This window comes from Tarenaya hassleriana, unplaced genomic scaffold (genome assembly GCF_000463585.1).
Source record: "Tarenaya hassleriana unplaced genomic scaffold, ASM46358v1 Cleome2, whole genome shotgun sequence".
NCBI classification, from domain to species: domain Eukaryota; kingdom Viridiplantae; phylum Streptophyta; class Magnoliopsida; order Brassicales; family Cleomaceae; genus Tarenaya; species Tarenaya hassleriana.
In genome coordinates, this window is record NW_010965372.1 from 9331430 (window position 1) to 9353477 (window position 22048).

General features: G+C 32.7%; 2 protein-coding genes across 2 annotated transcripts; one reads left to right on the plus strand and one right to left on the minus strand.

The window, feature by feature from the left end:
• Positions 1-5591: 5591 nt before the first annotated feature.
• Positions 5592-10570, plus strand: LOC104813226 (endoplasmin homolog). The gene is made up of 15 exons (XM_010540795.2): positions 5592-5735; positions 5936-6056; positions 6173-6326; positions 6422-6502; positions 6724-6835; positions 6937-7063; positions 7174-7312; positions 7476-7590; positions 7689-7891; positions 7990-8205; positions 8286-8451; positions 8562-8706; positions 8800-8950; positions 9031-9435; positions 9995-10570. Exons 1-15 carry the CDS (start codon positions 5669-5671, stop codon positions 10283-10285), a joined length of 2493 nt encoding a protein of 830 aa, XP_010539097.1. The 5' UTR covers positions 5592-5668; the 3' UTR covers positions 10286-10570.
• Positions 10571-14123: 3553 nt separating this feature from the next.
• Positions 14124-15912, minus strand: LOC104813227 (thaumatin-like protein 1b). Its single transcript, XM_010540796.1, has 3 exons — positions 15795-15912; positions 14955-15636; positions 14124-14395 (listed from the first exon to the last, which is right to left on the minus strand). Exons 1-3 carry the CDS (start codon positions 15856-15858, stop codon positions 14218-14220), a joined length of 924 nt encoding a protein of 307 aa, XP_010539098.1. The 5' UTR covers positions 15859-15912; the 3' UTR covers positions 14124-14217.
• Positions 15913-22048: the final 6136 nt, after the last annotated feature.

The following is a 22048-nucleotide window of genomic DNA, read 5'->3' on the forward strand; positions in this document are numbered from 1 at the left end:
CCAACTTTCCTAATAAATATGTCAAAAATACCTTAATTTGTTATTCTTACAACGCCAACCAATTACCCTTTTCAAACTCTAGTTTTCTAAAAAAATTATATAAATGAGATTTTTATCTTTTTTATCAAAATACGGAGAAACGAAATAAAATGAGTTATAACTTTTGCCTATCCCATATACAATTCAAAAAATTCAAAAAAAATAGGGAGAAACGAAATAAAATCACTGATTTAACCAAGAGGTTTTATAAAATTAGTTATAACTTTTAAATTTCAAAATTTTGAAAAACAAAATAAAGAAAAAGACTAAAAAAAGAGAGGGATAGAAAAAAAATTGATCGGTATAACGTTAAGTTTAAGATAATAAGTTATATAGAATTTTGTAGTATCATTTTAAATATATGAATCATATTAGTATGTTAGTCATAGGAGTGGGCGTTCCGGAAAACGGTTCGGATTCGGGACGGAATTAATCGGTTCGATTCTTTCGGTTTTACAAAAATAGGTACCAATCGGTTCGGTTCGGTTTCGGTATCGGTTCGGTTAGATTCCGGATTTTATTAAAAAAAATGATAGATTTTCTTTAAAAATATTCGGTTTTTCGGGATTTTAAAAGTTTGGTTCGGTTCGATTTGGTTCCGGGAAAATTCGGTTCTCTAAAAATGGTACCGTTCGGGAAATAACAATGGTTTCGGGTCGAAAAAAAATACCGTTTTAACGGTTCGGTTCGGTCCGGTTCTGAAGAACCGAACCGAAACGCCCAGCCCTAGTTAGTCATATTACTAATATGAGTCACATGGGTCGTTTTTAGTTATAGAATATAACCACTCAATATTTTGAATTGAAAAAATCGCAAGAAATTAGATTTAAAACAAAAATTAACTTTAAAAAATATTAAACTAAACAATAAAAAGAATATATAGAATAATAATACTATTATTAATACATGTTAATATTTTCTTAATTAATTACTGAATTAATTATATAATTCAAATAATATATATACATATAATTATTTATCTTATTTTTCCTCATTTACTTATATTTACAATTTTTATATATATTGATAATATTGTTAACACAGACTGATTAAAAATCTGTGTGTTATATATGTATTAACAATGTATATATATACTAATAATATATGGACATGTATAGATAGAGACATGAGGGTAGGGATGGGCATAATATCCGAAAAAACCGATCCGATCCGTTATTCGACTCGTATCCGAATCGAAAATTCGGATATCCGGAGTCCACGGATCGGATACGGATATTGGTTTCCAAATATTTGTCGGATATGGATTGGATACGGATATCAAAATAAAAATATCCGACATATCCGATCCGATCCGTACTTTTTAGTAATATTAATAATATATGGCTAATTTTGTAATTAGTTTATATGTAAGGGTAACTTTATAAAAAATAAAACTTAAGTTAGGGGTTTGTCAAGAACACTCCTACGTGAGTTATTTCTGTCGCCGCTTTCACTCTTGGTCTCTCTCTCTCCCTCTCTCCGTCTTCGCTAATTCTCTCTTCGCCTCTGCCGCTACGAGAGCTCCGTCGCTCCGCTCTCCTCCGGTGGCGCTCCCTCGCCTCCGTCCTTCCCAATCCTCCACGCCCCGTCGTCGATTCGACTCTTTCTCTCCTTCCAGGTTCCGACAATTCTTCCTCTTCGTGATATATCTAGTTTAGTTAGTTGTTTGATTCGTAAGCTAAACAAATTAAATTATGATTGGTTATTTTTAATTCATTTAGAAAATGGATTAAACTACTTTAGACTCCAAATCAATAAATCCGCTGTAATGTTGATTGATCCAGAGCCTATCCATTTTTTTACATCATATATATATATATATATAATGAGAAATAGATTAATTAATCAAAAGAAATAAAAAAAACAGGGGGGACACGAGGGGGTTTTAATGCAAAGAAGGTGACCTCACATGTTGTGTTTGGCGAATTCCAAACCCAGAAGAGAGAAGGACAAGTGCATGTGTTTATATGTGTCTTAGGTTTTCAAAATTAAAATTAGGATTTATCTATAAAATTATATAATTTCATATTATTTTCCCATAAAATTTAAATAAGAATCTGTGCATTGTTCTCGATACTTCACATTTTTTTCTTCTCTTGTTTGATCATGTTAAAAATGCATTAAAACTATCACAAACAGCATCGACATTATACACACACACATGTAGGCTTCTTGTATTCCGCTAATTTTGTGGAACTCATTATTTTTTTATTTTTTTTGTTTAGACGGAGTATGTAGCAGAAAACTCAAAGACGCTTACCAACAATTCAGTCCCGATTACAGAGGAGACAAACTCTGTGTCTATGTCGGCAAGTGACGAGAACGTTGGATCTCAGGTACCTAGACCTCGATCACATGTTTGGGATCATTTTGAAAAAAACAAATGAAGGATTGAAAGCTAGATGCAATCATTGTTCTGGATTGATTAGTTGTCGAACAAAAAGAGGGAGCACCACTAGTGCAATGCTTAATCACTTGAAAACTTATTCGCGTTTAGTACGTGATATACCTGATGAGAAGCATGGGGAGAAGACGAAAAAACAAGTAACTTTGCATTATCGATTGAAAAGGAAGGTTGATGAAGTAGATAGTGTCCCCTCTTATGTGCAATTTGATCAGGATGCGTGTCGTAAGGCTTTGACGAGAATGATAATTATAGATGAGTTGCCTTTACGACATGTAGAAAAGAAAGGGTTTGAAGATTATACACATGCGCTTCAACCTTTATTTTCAATACCGTCTCGAAGGACTTTAGTTCGTGATTGTTTGAATCTGTATGTGGAGGAGAAGAGTAGGCTGAAAAAGTTTTTCAAAAGTTATACGGCTGGTGTTTGCCTTACCACAGATTTATGGACATCCACTCAGAATCTTAGCTACATGTCTTTGACGGCACATTTCATTGATAGTGATTGGATGTTACAGAAGAAAATCATCAATTTTTGTCAAGTAACTAGTCATTCCGGTGATATAATTGCGAAGACAGTTGAAAGGTGTTTACTTGACTGGGGAATTGACAAAGTGTTCTCTGTTACAGTAGACAATGCAAGTGCTAATGATACGGGGATGAGATACTTGAGAGATAGATTAAAAGTTTGGGGTGGATGTGTTTTAGATGGTGAATATCTTCATATGTGTTGTGGTGCCCATATATTGAACTTGATAGTGAAAGATGGTTTGCAAGATATGAATGTCGAATCCGCTCAGTGGTTCATTATGTAAGATCTTCTTCCATGAGATTCCAACGTTTCAAAAGTTATTTGGAGAAGCAAAAACTCCCTACAAACATACGTGTTGAATTGGATGTGGAAACAAGATGGAATTCCACTTATACTATGTTGGAGTCTTCTTTAAAAGTCAAGAAAGCTTTTGATTTGCTTGAGTTGCAGGATGAGAAGTATGTGGAAGAACTAAAAAAGAATGGAAAAGTGGTGCCTTCAGAAGAAGATTGGTCACGAGTAAGTGCTTTGTTGCATTTTTTAAAAGTCTTTTATGATACCACTGTGAAAATTTCTGGTTCTCAGTATGTGACCGGAAACTTATACATGAAAGAGATATTTACAGTGGGAGTACGTATTAAGGTGATGAGTATGAGCGAATATGAGATGATTCGCTCAATTGCATTGAAGATGATAGACAAGTTTCGCAAGTATTGGGGGGATTACAAAATAATGAATCCTTTGATTTATCTTGCAACTATTATTGATCCGCGTCTCAATATGGAATGGATAAGTTGGGCAGTTGAGAGAGTTTATATGGAGCATGAAGCTAAAGATATGATGAATATCATCGAACAAACACTGCAAAAGATGTTTAAAAGTTATGAGACTACCTTTGAGCCTACCAATTCCATTGAAACGGGTCAATCAAGTGGAAGTGAAGCGTTGAGTGCTAATAGCATGGATGATATTGATGATTGGTTGTTTCAAGATTATCTGAAACGTATAAGTTATGAGAGTGTAGTAAAATCAGAATTAGAGAAGTATTTGTCCGAACAATGTGAAGAGAATGTTCAAAACTTTGATATTTTGTATTGGTGGAAGATGACGGGTTCAAAATATAAGATTCTTTCTTTGATGGCAAGAGATCTTTTGGCTATTCCGGTATCGACAGTTACTTCAGAGTCTGCTTTTAGTACCGGCGGTTGTGTGATTAGTCCGTATCGTAGTTGTCTCACTCCGAAGATTGTTGAAGTTCTTATTTGCACTCAAGATTGGATTCGTAGTCCCGATGGATTGAATAATATTGAAGAAACGTTGGAAGAGATTGCAAACACTGAGATCGGTATGTAATATTTTGAATATTTTTATGTTTATTTATTGGCTTATTGGTGATTCTAATATACTTTTTTTTGTTTAGATGAAATAACCGAATTGTTCGAATCACCAATGCTAAATTTGGATGATTGATGTGGCGATCAAGGAGTTTTGGAGAACTAGAGTATATAAGGTATAATAAAATATCAATTGGTATATATCTAAGTTTTTATTAACCAATTGGTTTATATTATATGTTGGAATGATTTTTTTACAGGTTTTTCATGAAGATTCAACATATTTGTATTCGATGAATTATGATTATGTTCGTTGTTGGTTTGATTTAGAATGTTTATGTTATGTATTTTGAATTTGAATATCGTTTTGTATTTGATAGATTATATATTTTATTTTTGTTTTAGTTTTTTAGTTTAATTTTTTATTTTTATTATTTTTGTGTTGGATACGGATATTTGCAAATATCCGTAGTTTTTACGGATATCCGAAATTGCGGATATCCGAAAACTACGGATCGGATACGGATAACAAAATATGATATTTGTACGGATCAGATACGGATACAAATATCTAAAAAAATTACGGATATCCGATCCGTGCCCACCCCTACCCGAGGGAGGTTCATTTAGCCATTAGGGTTCTCTCACCTTTTTTTGTTTAAAAATATGAGACACGTGTCAATTACCAAAAGTTTCGTTATTGGTTTAGAAAACCTATGATTATACAAAATAAAAACAAATGAAGAAAAAAATGTCATAAGGTCCTAATAACCAAAATGCTTGGGCACATCGGCTCAAACTTTGGGATCCAATTGCTGGGGCTCGATTCGGTATTTTGGGCTTATTTCATATAGCAAGCCCGATTCAACTACTATCCCTGATCAGAATAACAATATCCTCAAAGCCAAACACTTCCATAGAACTATCCAGAAATCCTTTTAATAGAGCTCTCCTCGTCTCTGCAACGTCAACAAGATGGCGAAATCCAATGAACTCTCGCCACGTTTGAGCGTAACAGTATTGACCGTCCGATTATCCAGAGTGGATATATAGACGAACCAGATCGTCTGAGAGGACTTTGTTTCTTCAAGTCTTCCCATGGGCCCGACCCGGAATCCACGTCAAGGCAAAACTCCCACCCAATAAAATACAGCCACGTGTCTCTTCCTTCAAGAAGCACCGTCTGATCTTCCACGTCAGTAGAATGCTCACCTCTAATTTGCCGAGGGTCACGCAGATCTGAAACTTTGCCACTAACAGAACTCGCTTTCTATTTAAGTACCCAAACGGAACGAATCGAAGCGGAGAGAGAGTTTTAACCTTAATAGTGTGAGAGCTACTCGAAACTTTGATTCAAACATGAGGAAGTGGACGATCCCTTCCGTTTTGTTCTTCGTCTGCCTGATTTTTCTTCTCCCGGATCAAGGTACGTTTGCATTATCTTCGAGATCCTCGTTTTCTGGTTGATGTTTCATGGTGTTTTTCTTTTTCGGTGATTTCTGGATCCGATTATGTGTTTCGAGTTGTTCCTTTTCGCTTGATTAAGTTTGATTTGGATGTTGATTTCGCATTCGGATTGATATGTTGAGAGTGCTGAGGGATCTATGTTTTTTTTTTCTTCTCTAGGGAGAAAGTTGCACGCGAATGCGGACGGTAGTTCTGATGAGGTCGTAGATCCACCGAAGGTGGAGGAAAAAGTCGGAGGGATTCACGGCGGTTTGTCGACAGATTCTGATGTGGTTCACAGGTATGTGTCGTTCTTGTCGAATTCGAGCATGATCTCTGTCAAATGTATGGGAACATGTTGGGGACGGGACGAAATGATGAATCTGAAGCTCGCGTTATTGCATTTGGTTTTTCCAGAGAGTCTGAATCGATGTCGAAGAGGACACTCCGCAGTAACGCGGAGAAGTTCGAGTTTCAGGCTGAGGTTTCTCGGCTTATGGACATTATCATCAACTCTCTCTACAGCAACAAGGATATTTTCCTGAGAGAGTTGATCTCAAATGCGTCTGATGTAAGCCCGATTTATGTGCCCGGTTTCTGTTTTGAGCTTGTCGGACAAGTCGTGGTTTGGAAATCTGATGTTTTGTTTGTGTCTTGGTTTTCCAGGCTCTTGACAAGATTAGGTTCCTTTCACTTACTGACAAAGATGTTCTGGGTGAAGGTGACAACGCTAAGCTTGAGATCCAGGTAAGCTAGAGTCACGGTAATAGGAGCTTCCATATCTTGAAACTGGAAGGATTAAATTAGTGCATAGAATATGGGGAACTGAATATAGTTTTCATGGTTTGCTTCTGACACTCAAGGTTGAACATCATTTGCTTGTTTGGAATTGGTTTAGATCGAATTATTTGAATTGTGTCTAATGTGCAAGTTTTTGTGTTTTAACCATGCAATATGACAATGTGCAGATTAAGCTAGACAAAGAGAAGAAAATTCTTTCTATTCGTGACCGAGGAATAGGTATGACAAAGGAAGATCTTATCAAGAACCTTGGTACCATAGCAAAATCTGGAACATCAGGTATGTCTTTGTGAAATGGATGTCTTAAATGCAAAATCTCCAATTATCCTTTCAAACCTATCGTTAAAATTGTCATCTAATTGAATTCTTTTTGTCTGCAGCGTTTGTTGAGAAAATGCAGAAAAGCGGCGATCTGAATCTCATTGGACAGTTTGGAGTTGGGTTCTACTCTGCCTATCTTGTTGCTGATTACATTGAAGTTATTAGCAAGCACAATGATGATAAACAGTGAGTTTCACCTCTAAAGGGTCTACTACTAAGTTAGTAACATTGAGAGGCATATGATAAGTTCAGGAGTTTACATGTTCAATCACTGAAGATTATATACATTTGTTCAGGTATGTCTGGGAATCAAAGGCCGATGGAAAATTTGCTGTCTCTGAGGACACATGGAACGAGCCTCTTGGGCGAGGAACTGAGATTAAATTACATCTTAGAGATGAAGCTCAGGAATACCTAGAAGAGGGAAAACTTAAGGTGAATATTGCTATGTGGTGACTGTCCTTAGACTTATGGTCGGTTTTTGTTATATCGGATCTTGGTGTTAGGATTTGGATGATATTGTTCTTTTCCTGGCTAAAACATATTTTCTTTATATAGCACTTTTCATTGTGGTGTCTGTGGCCTTTAATGTCTACAGGATTTGGTGAAGAAATATTCTGAATTTATCAATTTCCCCATTTACTTGTGGGCGAGCAAAGAGGTTGAAACTGAGGTCCCAGTCGAAGAAGATGAATCGAGTGACGAGGACAATGGTCTGTATTAGCAAAACACCTCTTTTCTTCTTTTACCAGCTGCATGTCTTTACTCCTGTTATTGATCTGTTGTCTAACCACACTTCAACTCTCTTCAGAAATCAGTTCTTCTGAAGAAGAGAAGGAAGAAGATGCTGAGAAAGACGAAGATGAGGAGAGTGAGAAAAAGCCAAAAACCAAAAAGGTGAAGGAAACAACTTATGAATGGGAGCTTCTGAATGATGTCAAGGCTATATGGCTGAGAAACCCGAAAGAAGTCACAGAGGAAGAGTACACTAAATTTTACCACTCTCTCGCAAAGGTGATATGTCTCCGAAAATATCTAAAAGATTACTGTGTGCACCAGATGTAACTTTTTGTAGTGTGGCGTTTTCTGATCCAATCGTTGCCGCCATACAGGACTTTAGCGAGGAGAAGCCTATGGCGTGGAGTCACTTTAATGCTGAAGGTGATGTTGAATTCAAGGCTGTTTTATTTGTTCCTCCTAAAGCTCCTCATGACCTCTACGAGAGTTACTACAACAGCAACAAAGCAAACTTGAAGCTATACGTCCGAAGGGTCTTCATTTCTGATGAGTTTGATGAGCTTCTTCCTAAATATTTGAGCTTCTTGAAGGTACTTCATTCATGACAAGTTGAACAAAGAGTTGTGCATATGGCATCATCTGAGTCTCTTAACGCTTGTTCCTTCTGCAGGGTCTTGTTGATTCCGACACATTGCCTCTCAATGTATCACGAGAAATGCTTCAACAGCACAGCAGCTTGAAGACAATAAAGAAGAAGCTTATCCGAAAGGCGCTTGACATGATCCGCAAGCTTGCTGAAGAGGATCCTGATGAGGCTCACGACGAAGAGAAAAAAGGTGTGCACCATATAACTAACTCCTTAGTTCGAGATCTTATTATGCACGGTTTTTTTTTTTCTCATTCTGATACTGTCTCTAAACATTGTGAACTGCCGGCGTTTGCACAGATGATGTCGAGAAGTCAGGTGAGAACAATGAGAAGAAAGGTCAATACACGAAATTCTGGAACGAGTTTGGCAAGTCCATTAAACTGGGTATCATCGAGGATGCATCTAACCGGAACCGCTTGGCTAAACTTCTCAGATTTGAGACGTACGTCTTCAATTTAGCTCATCGCCTCCTCCTCTGTCTTTGTTTATTTCTCTCCAAATGTCTGAAACCTAGATTTTGCTGGTATAATCACAGAACCAAGTCAGATGGAAAATTGACTTCCTTGGATCAGTACATCAAGAGAATGAAGAAGGGGCAAAAGGATATCTTTTACATTACCGGAACCAGCAAGGAGCAATTGGAGAAATCTCCGTTCCTCGAGAGGCTCAAGAAGAAGGGCTTCGAGGTTTGCTTCTTGAACATTTTTTTTTGCTTTCTTTATTGCCAAAAGTTCGTTTATGAGGTTCCCGATATTTTCTTCGCCAGGTCATCTTCTTCACGGACCCAGTTGACGAATACTTGATGCAATACCTGATGGACTACGAAGACAAGAAGTTCCAGAATGTGTCGAAGGAGGGTCTGAAACTCGGGAAAGACGGAAAGGACAAAGAGCTCAAGGAATCGTTCAAGGAGCTCACCAAGTGGTGGAAGGAATCGCTCGCCACCGAGAACGTGGACGATGTCAAAATCAGCAACCGTTTGGCCGACACTCCATGTGTCGTGGTGACCTCCAAGTACGGATGGAGTGCAAACATGGAGAGGATAATGCAATCTCAGACACTTTCTGACGCGAGCAAGCAAGCTTACATGCGTGGAAAGCGGGTTCTCGAGATCAACCCCCGACACCCCATCATCAAGGAACTCAAGGAGAGAGTTGCGAGTGACCCTGAGGTAAAACACATATTCTACACTTTTTATATTAGGAGTAGAATGTGGGTCGGATACTCCACTTTTGGGTACCCATCTTCAGCCTTACCCCCTCGGGTTTCATGGCGGAAGTATCTCGGTCTCGTTCCCCGCCTCGGCACCCGGGTACCCAGAGCCGCTTATCTGCGGAAACTTACAGATCCTAGTTGACCCGAATTGACCTCAAAAATTTTACCTGAGTCCGAGCATTAAATTTGACCGGAATTTACCAAAATGGACCTGGACATTTTTGTGATATCTGTAAATATCATGGGTAAAATGATCTTTTCACATGCCCTTGTGTCCGAAAACCCGCACCTCAACCAATGTTTAGGGCTTGTCTCGTTCCACCCGTGCTCTGCCTCGTTCACACTCGTGAGACGGTGTACCTGCCTGCGGGTTTGGGGCAAATGGACCACCTCTAGTTCATGTCGTCTGATAAATGGATTAAATAAATACATGGAATGCTGCAAAGCAGCGATAGAATACTTGCACTGAAACAACATTAAAAGCTAAGTTCCCGTCGCCTTATTTTGATTTTCAGGAGGAGAGCGCGAAAGAGACGGCGAAACTCATGTACCAAACGGCTCTATTAGAGAGTGGGTTCATTCTCCAAGACCCGAAGGACTTTGCCTCGCGGATCTACAACTCTGTCAAGACCAGCCTCAACATCAGCCCTGATGCAGTACCTGAGGAGGAAGCCGAGGTGGAAGAATCTGAAACCAACGACAACTCCGAAATCAAATCAGAGGAGACATCGGGTGGCGGTATAAACCTCGAGGCCGAGTCCGTAGAAGAGGACACCGAACCAACAGTGACCAAGGACGAACTGTAGATTCAAACAAAAGCTAGGAGGACACAATGTGGGGGTGGTCTTTGTTCTTCACTATATCATCTTCTAGTGTTTAGACGAAGCAAACAATGATTTAGGTTTTTTTTTTTGAGGGAGCAGAAATCTAAGAAAACGATAATTAATGTCTCTCTGTACTTTGTCATATCTGAGTGAGTGAACTTCTGTTCGAGGGTTTCTCTGTTTTTCTTAAAATGACCATCACAATCAGGGGTCGACACTGGTCGGGTATCCTGATTTTTTTAGTATTCAGGTTTTGTCTTGTCTTCATGGTTTTGAAAAAACACTCTCGTTTTCATTTTTTAGAAGTTCGGGTATCTGTGGTTCGGTTATCCGTCGCTAAATTCAACTATACGAGGATATGTTAAAACAATCATAAGAAAATGTTGATTTTTGTTAATTTCAAGTGTATTTTTGTAATTAAATATAAATTTTTTTAGTAATTATTGTAAATATATTAAAATATCAAGGATATAATCGTGATTTTAATCAAAATTGGGTATCCGAGAGTATTCGTCGTTGTTCAAATAAAACCCGAATTCGAACCCGCGTTCCAGATTTTTGGTTTTATCGAACCCGTTTTCATTTTTGTTGTATAGCGAGTATCCGTGTTTCGAGTATCCGTGAAGTCACATATCCGAAAATCTACAGATTTCAAGTATCCACGTCTACCCCTGCTTACAATCATTTGAAAAATTGTTCAATCGAATAAATTTAGTTTTTATTAGGGTATAAAATGGGCGGGCGGATCGGGTTCAGTTGGATTTAGTTCAGACTTAAATTTTTTCGGGTCAGATCATCAGCCCGTCCATTTACTGTTCGGGTCTATGATTAGTGGTCCGGAATCTAGCCCTATAGGGCTTCGGACGGGTTCGGACCGGATTTCGGGTTTTTCTATTTAATAAAAAATAAATATTAAAGTATAATAATAATTATTATTATTATTAGGGGAAATCACCATAAAAACCTTGTACTCTTCCCAAGTCAACGAAAAAACCCTATACTTTTTTGCTTACCAATTAAATCCTATACTTGGTATGATTAACCAATAAAACCCCAAACTTGTTAATAATTCACCGAAAACCTCCCGCGTCTGCCAACTCAAATAAAAATGATGATGTGAATAGATATTAGAAAAAGCTTTCTAATGATATAAAGAAAGATTTATTTTGACATGTTTTATGGAAGTTTTGAAGTTAATAAAAGGGGAAATCGCCATAAAAACCCTGTACTCTTCCCATAATAAATTATATAATTTATTTAAATTAATTTATATACATATAAATTCAAATATATATATATATTAAATATAAAATTACTTATAACTAATAAAACACACACACATATATATATTATAAATTACATTATAAATAATATATATATATATATACATATTATTTTTTAATATATATTGTATATATATTAGTTATAATTACTTTTATTTTAATATGCATATTAGTTATATATATATATATTACATGTATAACTAATATATATACATATACATATTATTTTTAATAGATACATTATATGTGTATGTGTTAGTTATAATTATTTTTATTGTAATATGTATATGTATTAGTTATAATATACATATATTTTATCAAAAAAAATAATATACATATATATTGTATTGTAGTTATGTGTGTAATATATTGTAGTTATACATATAACATATACATATATAACTAATACACATATTACAATAAAAATAATTATAACTAACATATACACATATAATATATCTATTAAAAATAATATGTATATGTATATGTATTAGTTATACATGTAACATATATATATACAACTAATATGCATATTAAAAGAAAAGTAATTATAACTAATATATACACTATATATTAAAAAATAATATATATACAATATATATTAACAAATAATATGTATATATATATTATTTTTAATGTAATTTATAATATATATATATGTATGTTTTATTAGTTATAAGTAATTTTATATTTAATATATATATATATGTGAATTTATATGTATATAAATTAATTTAAATAAATTATGTAATTTATTTTTGTTTGAAATGATGATGTGTCATAATTTTGATGATGTGTACATAACTTGGAAGTCAAGTCATTGCCACATCATCATTTTTGTTTGAGTTGGCAGCCGCGGGGGGTTTTCGGTAAATTATTAACAAGTTTGGGGTTTTATTGGTTAATCATACCAAGTATAGGGTTTAATTGGTAAACAAAAAAGTATAGGGTTTTTTCGTTGACCTGGGAAAAGTACAGGGTTTTTATGGCGATATCCCCTTATTATTATAACAATAATGTTGAGTTATTTAGCAATTTTTTTTAAAAAAAATCAACAATAGCAAATTGTTTCCCATATCAATTACAATTAAAAACTTTTAAATCTAAAAAATGATTATGTAAATTTTAAAATATATAAATTATCTAATATTTATAATATATATAATATATAAAAAAAACATTTATATATATAAAAAATCAAACCAAAATCTAATCAAATTGTTCAATAATATATATATATATATATTAATTATTGAACAATTTTAGTACATACATTAACCAAATTGTTTTGAAATATAAATATATATATATATATATATAACATACAAATAAAAGTCTTTATTTAATATTATGATCTGGGATCTCGAGTGGAAGTAAAAATCTAATCATCTAATATTTTTCAGACTAAATAGGCGAGTCAAACGGGTTTTTGGGCCGGATGCGATTCGGGTTTTATATTATTAGAACCAAACCTTTAACTTTTTGTGCGGGTTTCGGGGTGGATTTCGGACTTCGGGTTTTATTGACACCCTTAGTTTCTATAGATAAAAGAAAATTTAATATCAAAGTAATCAGATTGAAAAATAATTGTCATGAGAGGTGATTTTATATTTGGGTAAAAGTTATTAAAATTTTTGAATTTATAAATTGGTAGAAAACAAATTTTTAAACTTTTTATTTGATAAATTTATTTTCAAAACGTGCAATTCTAAATTTATTAATTAGTATCAAAAAAATCTTGACATTAATCAATAAATTAATTTAAAAATTATAATGGCACGTATACGAAATTAAAAATTATAATAACACATCTTATAAATTTGGGAATAAATTTGTCATTTAAAAAGTTTAATAATTAATTTGTCATCATTTTAAAGTTTAGGAATTTTAATGGATTTGTTATTTGACTCAATTATTCGCCCTCTCCACGAGAAAACACACACATACATGATTAGGTTTGCTTAAATCGGATTAGAGAGTGTGTTTAAATGTTCCACCACTCTTACTTAGACACAGAGGATGACTGTAACGACATGACCCCACCTGCCTTTGTCGCGAGCTCTTTCTTGCAATCCTTGCAAACTTTGATCCCTTCCTTTACATTTATGGTTTTCACGTTCACTTTTACAACAACAACCAAAAAATTAAAAGGGATATTATTACAATCAAGTTCTTTTATTGGTAATTTCTTTTCTACATGGAGATTCTAAAAAAATCATATGTATTTTTTCCATATATACGAAATAAAAAGAAACATATTCCATAGTTTACGAACCAAACAAAAATATATTAAAATCTATATATGTAAAATTATATATATATATATATATATTGATTGTTTTTTATATTGGTTCATTGAACCTTCGTTTCTCAATCAACTACATCATTCATCTAATTGGGGTTGGTTTCAACAAGATATATATCAATAAGTAATATAATTTAGACTGTAATATTTTTTTTTCATCTATATACAAATAAAAAGAAAAGCCATTCACATTTTTCTCAAAACAAAATCAGAACACCAGAAAACTAATAGATGAAGGTAGAAAATTGTTTTCTGCCGAATAATCTGTACATCTCGCAATTAGAAAATTTGGATTCTAATATATAAAAAATTTCAGAAAAATAAAATTAACCAAATAGAAAAAATAAAACTACAATAAACAAATTCAAAGACGATGAACATCGAGTTTTTGCTGAATCACCGGAGAACATATCCGATAACCAAGATGACAATGGCGACGATGAATCACCGGACAATGGTCCTGCTACCGATCCACCATTATAATAATTATTGGATGATTTTTGGCTGAAATTATCAAACATAAAATATCACACATTAATTTTATTTTATTAAATATCATATAAACATATGACATGGACCGACATCAAATAAAATTTAAGATTTTTCTTCATGGTAATTTATGATTGTAAGATAATTATCTATTTTTTAAATGAAATAAAATTAAACATTGATGTTTCTTCGTAAATATATAAGAAATATACTAATATATAAATAATTGTTAATTTTTTTAATATTGTACTTATTAAATTCAAACTCATATATATATATATATATAATTGTTCAATAAAAAATATACAGTATTATTCAGCAAGGATGACTATTAAATATACTTTTATTAAGTGACACAAAAGGGGAAGCAACTTCTTTCTTTTGGCATGGCTCGAGCCAATGCCAACACTTTGCTAGCTAAGCTCGTTGTGTGCAAAAGAAAGAAGAAAAAAAGCAGCAAATCCCCCATAATAAAAAGAAATAAAAGTTAAATTAATTTTTTTTAAAAAAAAAATTCTTAAATATTTTTTCTGTTTTCAAAAAAAAAAAAAAAAAAAAGAGGTCTTCAACGTACCTAGGCGAGGAAGGGCAAAACGTGATCGTGTAATCCGCACCCGAGCAGGTGAACGTGCTCGTCGCGTCGTCGTACGCATAGCTGTACGATCTCGGGCAAGCCGACTTGAAAATCTCCGAATACATCGTCGGCTTACATGTCTCCGGTGATCCGTACTCGCCGCTGCAACAATATTCCGGCGACCCGAACGCCTCGCACGCGCTCTTGCACGCGACCCCTGACCCGACCCGTAACTCGGACGGGCATTTCCGGTTTAGATCGGTTACACAACCGGTCGATAGGCACGTGCCTGAACCAGCCGATGGTTCCACGATCATCGGTACGTTGTATCCGTCCACGAGGCTGACGTCGTAGAAGTCCTGCCGGGTCGGGTCGCCTGACCCGATTGTGAACTCGGCGAGTGTCGCCGGAGGACTTGCTCCGGCACCATTGCACTCCAACCTGTTTGAGCCGCAATCACCGGTTAAGCAAGCGCCTTGGCCGGTACCCGGGTCGAAATTGCAACCGGTTCGTGCCCAAAATCGGCCTGACCAGTTCGGCGGAGCTTGGAAAGAGCGGGAGTCGTCGGAGGAGAGTTCGAAACCGGTGGTTCCCAAGCCATCACTCCCGGCGTTGGAGAGAATTCCGGGCCAGACCGTGTAGTCACACCGGTTTATAACGGTTATTGTTGTACCAAAGTTTCCTGTACAAAATTCGAAATGTACGTCTTGAAGTTTAGTTGCATGTGTGTTTTGGCACGTTTGTGTATCATTTCTATCACATTGTTGAAGAAAAACAACGCGGGCTTTAGAGATTTGAATAAATAATAAAATGAATATAAAAAAATATATGGAAATTTACCTTTGAAGAACAGTAAGAGAAGGAGGTTGATGAAAGAAATCGAAGCAGATGAATGTGGAATCATTCTGAAGAGTATTTTGGTGTAAGGGGAGAGAGAGAGAGAGAGAGAGAGAGAGAGAGAGAGTAGTTTGGTGGTGTAAGAGAAGAGACCAAACTATCTGCCTTTCTATATATACATTTTCCAAGGGTCAAGTTTGATAAGGACCAAAGTATTTCTATTTTCGGTTTTGCTTTTTTTTTTCTTCTTATTTTATTTTCTGTATAAATTTTATTAAATAGGGCCTACACTAAAACCGATCACGATTTGGCAGAAAAATATAACTTTATTAAAATAAAATAGAACTTTTCCAATATGTTGACCCTCTTCATAATTCACACAAACTGCATATACACACACACATATATATATATATATATATATATATATATGTATATATTACTTTATATAACTATATTTTTGTCATAATATTTTGCATTAAATGTTCACCGATTGCGCGTTTCACAATCCTTTGAAAAAATATATATTATTTACCTATCACAAATTAAAAGATTAAGAAAAACTGTTTATTCATAGATAAAAGAACTATACCTCCGATACAACTCCAAAGAAGAAATTTTTCATTTTTTAATTAATATGTAAATGTCGTTTTTTTTTGTCAGTAGGAACTATTTTTTAATAATGCTTTCATTTTCATTCATAGCTCAAATTATTTTGAGTAGATTAGTATTGAATAGACCATAAAAAAAACACTTGCAAGTAATAATTTCTTCATTTTCTTATAATGATTTCTTATATCTATCCTAGGGTCAAATATTTATGAACCATCTCATTTTAGTGTTAACTGGATTCATCACATATATAACGATCGTACTCAAAACTTAAAAATATTATTGAAGATATAATAATATATTTAAAAATTAAAATATATTAATTTTGTTTTATTATATATATAATTAATGTTAATTTTATATAAATTAATTTAAATAAATGAGATTAATTTAGTTATAATGCATTATTAAACTAGATGGATGATGAGATCTCGGAGAGTTAAAGCATCAAATGTACCAAATTCTAGTATTCATCCCTTAGAATGGAATAATATATAGTTTATGAATAAATTATATTGAAATTAATTGGGAATATTTTAATTAAATTACTAAAATATGAACCATGTTCACACTAAACGAGTTATGAACTTTATGATTGGTTACCATTATCAAAATTTCCAAAGGATCTTTATATAATTTAACTTTGAGAGGACAGCTCGGATGATAAAAAAAAAATTAATTATTCATCAATTTGTTTATGTTGAGTTTATTATTTTATGGAATTTTAATTATCTTATGTAGTGGGATTAAATGTCATACATATCGTTTGATTCGTACTTTTCAAAGGGATTCACTTTATGGACCGACACGTCTGAATTTCTATGGATTTTTCTAACGTATGATTCTTTCTTTATTTGTTCTCTGGCCTTCCCTTTTTATCTTCTTATCATTACCCTTTTTTCCATAATTTTATTATCATTATTATTTACTCTTCTTTTGTTATTTTTTCCCATTGGCTCTACTCTAAGAAAATATTTTTTTTTGAAAAAAGAAGATTGAATAAAAATATTTTCTATAAACAAAGCTAATTTGAAAGGGTTCTAGAGAAATTAAATATTTTTTTTCAGAAATCTACAGAGTGAACCACAATTAGTTCATAGTTTATAAAAATAACTATTGAATAGTACGAATTTCGGTTAATATTGGAGTCAGCAATATATCATCTTTTAGAATATTTATAGATAATACAAAAGTATAAATTTCGATATTTCTTAAGATTTTATATAAATTTAATACGATTCTGCACAAAATTTTACCTAAAAAAAATTCGGAGCCTAATGATATAATACGCATCAAATCGTTCATATTTAGATTATATATATATTTTTTCTAATTTTAAAAAATATATGTATATTATATTTTGGAAAATTTCCAAAAAATCTTCTAATTTAGAGATAACTAGTAGATTTATCAGAACTTTTAAAACACTCATATTTATATTGAATTTGAATTTTTTTTCTAAAAAATCATTCAAAATTTGAATTTTAACAAATTTCTCATTAGCGTTCAATTAAGTTTGACACGTAGGCAGAAATGCTTGTGTGACGCCTACGTGGCATGTACTAACTCGCCACGTAGGATACACGTAATATTAATAATAAAAAATTTAAAAAAATTTAAAAAATTAAAAAATTAAAAAATTAAAAAATTAAATTTTTTTTAAAAAAAATGTTAAAAATTGTAAAAATTATAAAAATTGAAATTTGAAAAAAATTTCAAAAATTGTAAACATTGTAAAAACATTGTAAAAAATTGTAAAGAAATTGTAAAAAATGTAAAATTTGTAAAGAAATTGTAAAAATTGTAAAAAAATTGCAAAAATTTCCAAAAATTTCCAAAAATTGTAAAAACATTGTAAAAAATTATAAGCAAATTGTAAGCAAATTGTAAAAATTTAAAGAAATTGTAAAAATTGTAAAAAATTATATATATAAATATAATTGGTTGGATTATATATATGAAATAAATGGCAATTGAAAAACCGATTTTATAAAAAAAATTGTAAAAATCGAGATGGAGTAGAGATTTTTAAATTGGTTTTTAAAATTTTTCCAATTTCTTTATAATTTTTACAATTTGTTTACAAGTTTTTTACAATTTTTCAATTTTTTTTCAATTTTTACATTTTTAAAATTTTTCTATTTTTTTTACATTTTTTTATAATTTTTTTTTATATTTTTACTATTAATATGACGTGTATCCTACGTGGCGAGTTAGTACATGCCACGTAGGTGACACGTAAACGTTTTCTGCCTACGTGTCAAACTTAATTCGGCGCCAATGAGAAATTTGTTAAAATCCAAATTCTGAATGATTTTTTAGAAAAAAATTTTAAATTCAGTATGAATATGAGCATTTTAAAAGTTCGTGATGAATTTGCTAGTTATCTCTAAATTGGGTGATTTTTTTGGAAATTTCCCTTATATTTTTAATAAAGCAAAATTTTTTTTTGAAACCTGAGATTATTTTAAAGAAAATTCGGTGGGAATTGGGTTCGAAAGGAGTATATTATGATGTTTAATGTATAAGCATCTTACAACTATATGGCTTTTATCAAACTTATTCGACCGAACTAACTTGTTTGAATATATTTATCAAAGTAAGAATCTATAAATGGATGCCGCCTTTAGTCTAATTATATATTATTCTTGAAATTTTATTACTTTACTCGGGATTATATTCCTAACCAATATTAAGAATAATGAAGCTAATAACCAAAGCGTATTAGTTACTTATCACAAAAAGGAATTCCACATTTGCGTGTAGTTTTTGTAACTATATATTATTCTTTAGAAGAAAAGAGATATGACATACAATAAATTTAAATTAATGATGCTTTTATGTGAATGAAAACACGGAATGTATAATGGAATTTGTTGTTGGGGGTATTATATGAAATTTCTCTTATTTTTCCTTACAGTTCTTAAAAAATTCCTTAATCATATCAGATTTCAATAATGAATATTAAACTTTTTTATTATGTATGAAAAAACCTATGTTTTGATTTAATACCATTTTTGGCATATTGATAGAAATGTGTGAATGAATAATTTAAATTAAAATATCTTTTGTTTCCATAATAAATTCTGTGAAATGTACAAACTATATCACATTATACATGGCATGGTATTTTCTTTAATTTTAAACAAACCATAAACGTAATCGTAGCCACAGCGCCATATTGCGTAAAAGAAATACTCCAATAAATGAATCTAACCCACTTGATTCATACCTATTTTTATTTCTAATTGATCTATCATGCACGTACATTTCAAAAAAGATATTTTTTTTAGTAATCGGATATCCTGAGTTGAGGCTTAGACTATAATCACAGGGTCAGAAGTTCAAAAACATATTTGACTATCTGCCTAAATTAGTGTTTACAAATTATTTACATATCTAAGGCTAAGTGTTCAAAAATCGGTTAGAATGGTGAAAAATATAGTTTCACCAATCGTCTAAGTGGGCAAAAATTTATCCTTTCATTGTGCAAAGTGAAAAGGTAAATAACTATTGGCACATTAACCTATTGTGCTTGTGGTCCCTTTGGTGAAGATTCTTGGCGGTTGGCGGTTTAGGAAGACAAAAGGTTAGGAAACGAGAAGAGAAGAATTGACTGTATAATGATTTGAATTTCATCCATTCATGCATGAATGATGATGATGATGATGATGATGATGATGATGGTGTTTTGAGGATGATGATGACATGTTAAATCATATAAAAGAAAAAGAAAGAAAAAACAATGACCGTGTGTATATATATAAAGTAGTCAAAATGAGAAAAAAAAAGGGGGACTCAAAAACAAACAGAAAGAAAAGCAAAGAGATGGGTTGTCTACGTGCCCAACCGAACTGCCATTAAGCAGTTGAGATTTGTGTTTCAGAAAAAACTGCAATGTGTTGCGGAACATGTGCATATGACAACTTGCCTACGTTAACATTGCATGGCCATGTGCCTCGCAAAAGGAAACTCTACGCGCTAACCGTAACCGAATATATCCATTTATCCATCTATTTATCATCAATTAATATGTAATATATTTTAAATCTAATTAGAAAAATTAGTATAATGATATTGTTTTATATTCTTGGTATATAAAAAAACGAAATATGCATGTATTTTAATGTTTTTTTGTTATTTTTATAAGATAATTGTTTCAATTTTTTTTTATTGTTTTGTTGTTTGGATAACCTGAACCGAACCTCATCCGATCCGATCCAAACTCGAACCGAACCGATTAAAAAAATATATCCGATTGGATACGAATATTTCAAATCCGAAATACCCAAACCCGAAATAACCGAACCCGATTGAACCGAACCCGCCCGATCGCCCATCCCTATTACGCACACACATATAATATATATATTTATAGGCCTTGAATGGATGAGTTTTTGGGGTTTTAAGAATCCAAAAACAAAACAAAAAACAGTTAAGATTTTTGTAATTTTAGGTTTTCTAAAAACGTGGAAAACTATTTTAATGGAAAAAAACAATTAAAAAACTCCTTTTTTTTTATTTATAAATATTCAAAAACCAAAAAACAAAAAAAAAATAGGTACCCATAATATTATTACTTTGTCTCTACATAGTGTCCCTCTAGTGATTGATTCTCGAATTTTGAATATATCATCTGCATTCGTTTTTTTTTGTCTTTAGTAAGAGATCCTCCCCATTCAAAATAGTACATTCATTACAGAAATTTAAATATGTTTGCAATATTTTGTATAAAGGACAAATTAAGTTTGTGGCTTAATGATTCATACAGAACCTGTACTATATTGCACGCATCCCATTTTTTTTTTATTGTTGTTGTTGAAGTTTTACCAATCGAATATGGCCTTTTCAAGGATTAAACAGGCTCCACGTGTGAGTCTAGATATAATCTTTAAAAAAAAAATGTAAACATATTCAGAAATGGTATATTTTGGTTAAAATTGGAATTATTTTAAAGATGAATAGTAAATAAACTATAAGGTGTAAACAAAACTGTTTGAAATATTTGATAAAGTATTTGGCTTGTGATTCAATATATATATGCATTTTGAAATTTGGATTTTATAACCGTAAGATATTATTATGGTATTAATGTGTTCTATTAATGAAATACCAGGTTAAAACTTAATTTTGTAAAGTTTAACAGTTAATGCTCAGATATTAAAAAGTAAATCCTCAAATTACTAAATCATATGTATTACTGTACAAAAGATATTCTTACAAAAGATATTCTTACAAAATCATATGTATTACTTAAATTTATAAATGATAGCGATCCCTAAATCATATGTATTACTGTACAAAAGATATTCTTACAATTTTCTCTTTTGACAGTAAATTTATAAGTAAAGATAAAAAGTTTTTTTTTGTTGAATAAGATCTAAAATGTAATAACCCGTAAATTCGACTTTCAAACCAAATTTTAGGAAAACATATATGAGCCATAAAATGTCCCTAAAATATTAAGTTAGACCCTAACCAAGTTGACCCGAAGGATTGGACCGAAACGAGCGAGAAAAACGGACGAAAACGGGCCAGAACGTCCGGTCTGACAAGCAGACCGTCCGTTCCAGGCCAAGCGGAACGTCCGTTCCGCTTGTGCAGACCGTCCGTTCCGGCGGTCTCGGCCAGGTCACGCGCCGCCT

What these genes read in the sequence shown, in the direction of transcription:
- LOC104813226 (XM_010540795.2), top strand. Translation starts at nt 5,669, where the DNA reads ATGAGGAAGTGGACGATCCCTTCCGTTTTGTTCTTCGTCTGCCTGATT. An exon ending in AGCAAAATCTGGAACATCAG is followed by an intron (nt 6,836 to 6,936) that starts GTATGTCTTTGT and finishes TTTTGTCTGCAG; the next exon opens with CGTTTGTTGAGAAAATGCAG. An exon ending in ATCGAGTGACGAGGACAATG is followed by an intron (nt 7,591 to 7,688) that starts GTCTGTATTAGC and finishes AACTCTCTTCAG; the next exon opens with AAATCAGTTCTTCTGAAGAA.
- LOC104813227 (XM_010540796.1), bottom strand. Translation starts at nt 15,858, where the DNA reads ATGATTCCACATTCATCTGCTTCGATTTCTTTCATCAACCTCCTTCTC. An exon ending in TCTCTTACTGTTCTTCAAAG is followed by an intron (nt 15,637 to 15,794) that starts GTAAATTTCCAT and finishes AATTTTGTACAG; the next exon opens with GAAACTTTGGTACAACAATA. An exon ending in TTTTGCCCTTCCTCGCCTAG is followed by an intron (nt 14,396 to 14,954) that starts GTACGTTGAAGA and finishes TGATAATTTCAG; the next exon opens with CCAAAAATCATCCAATAATT.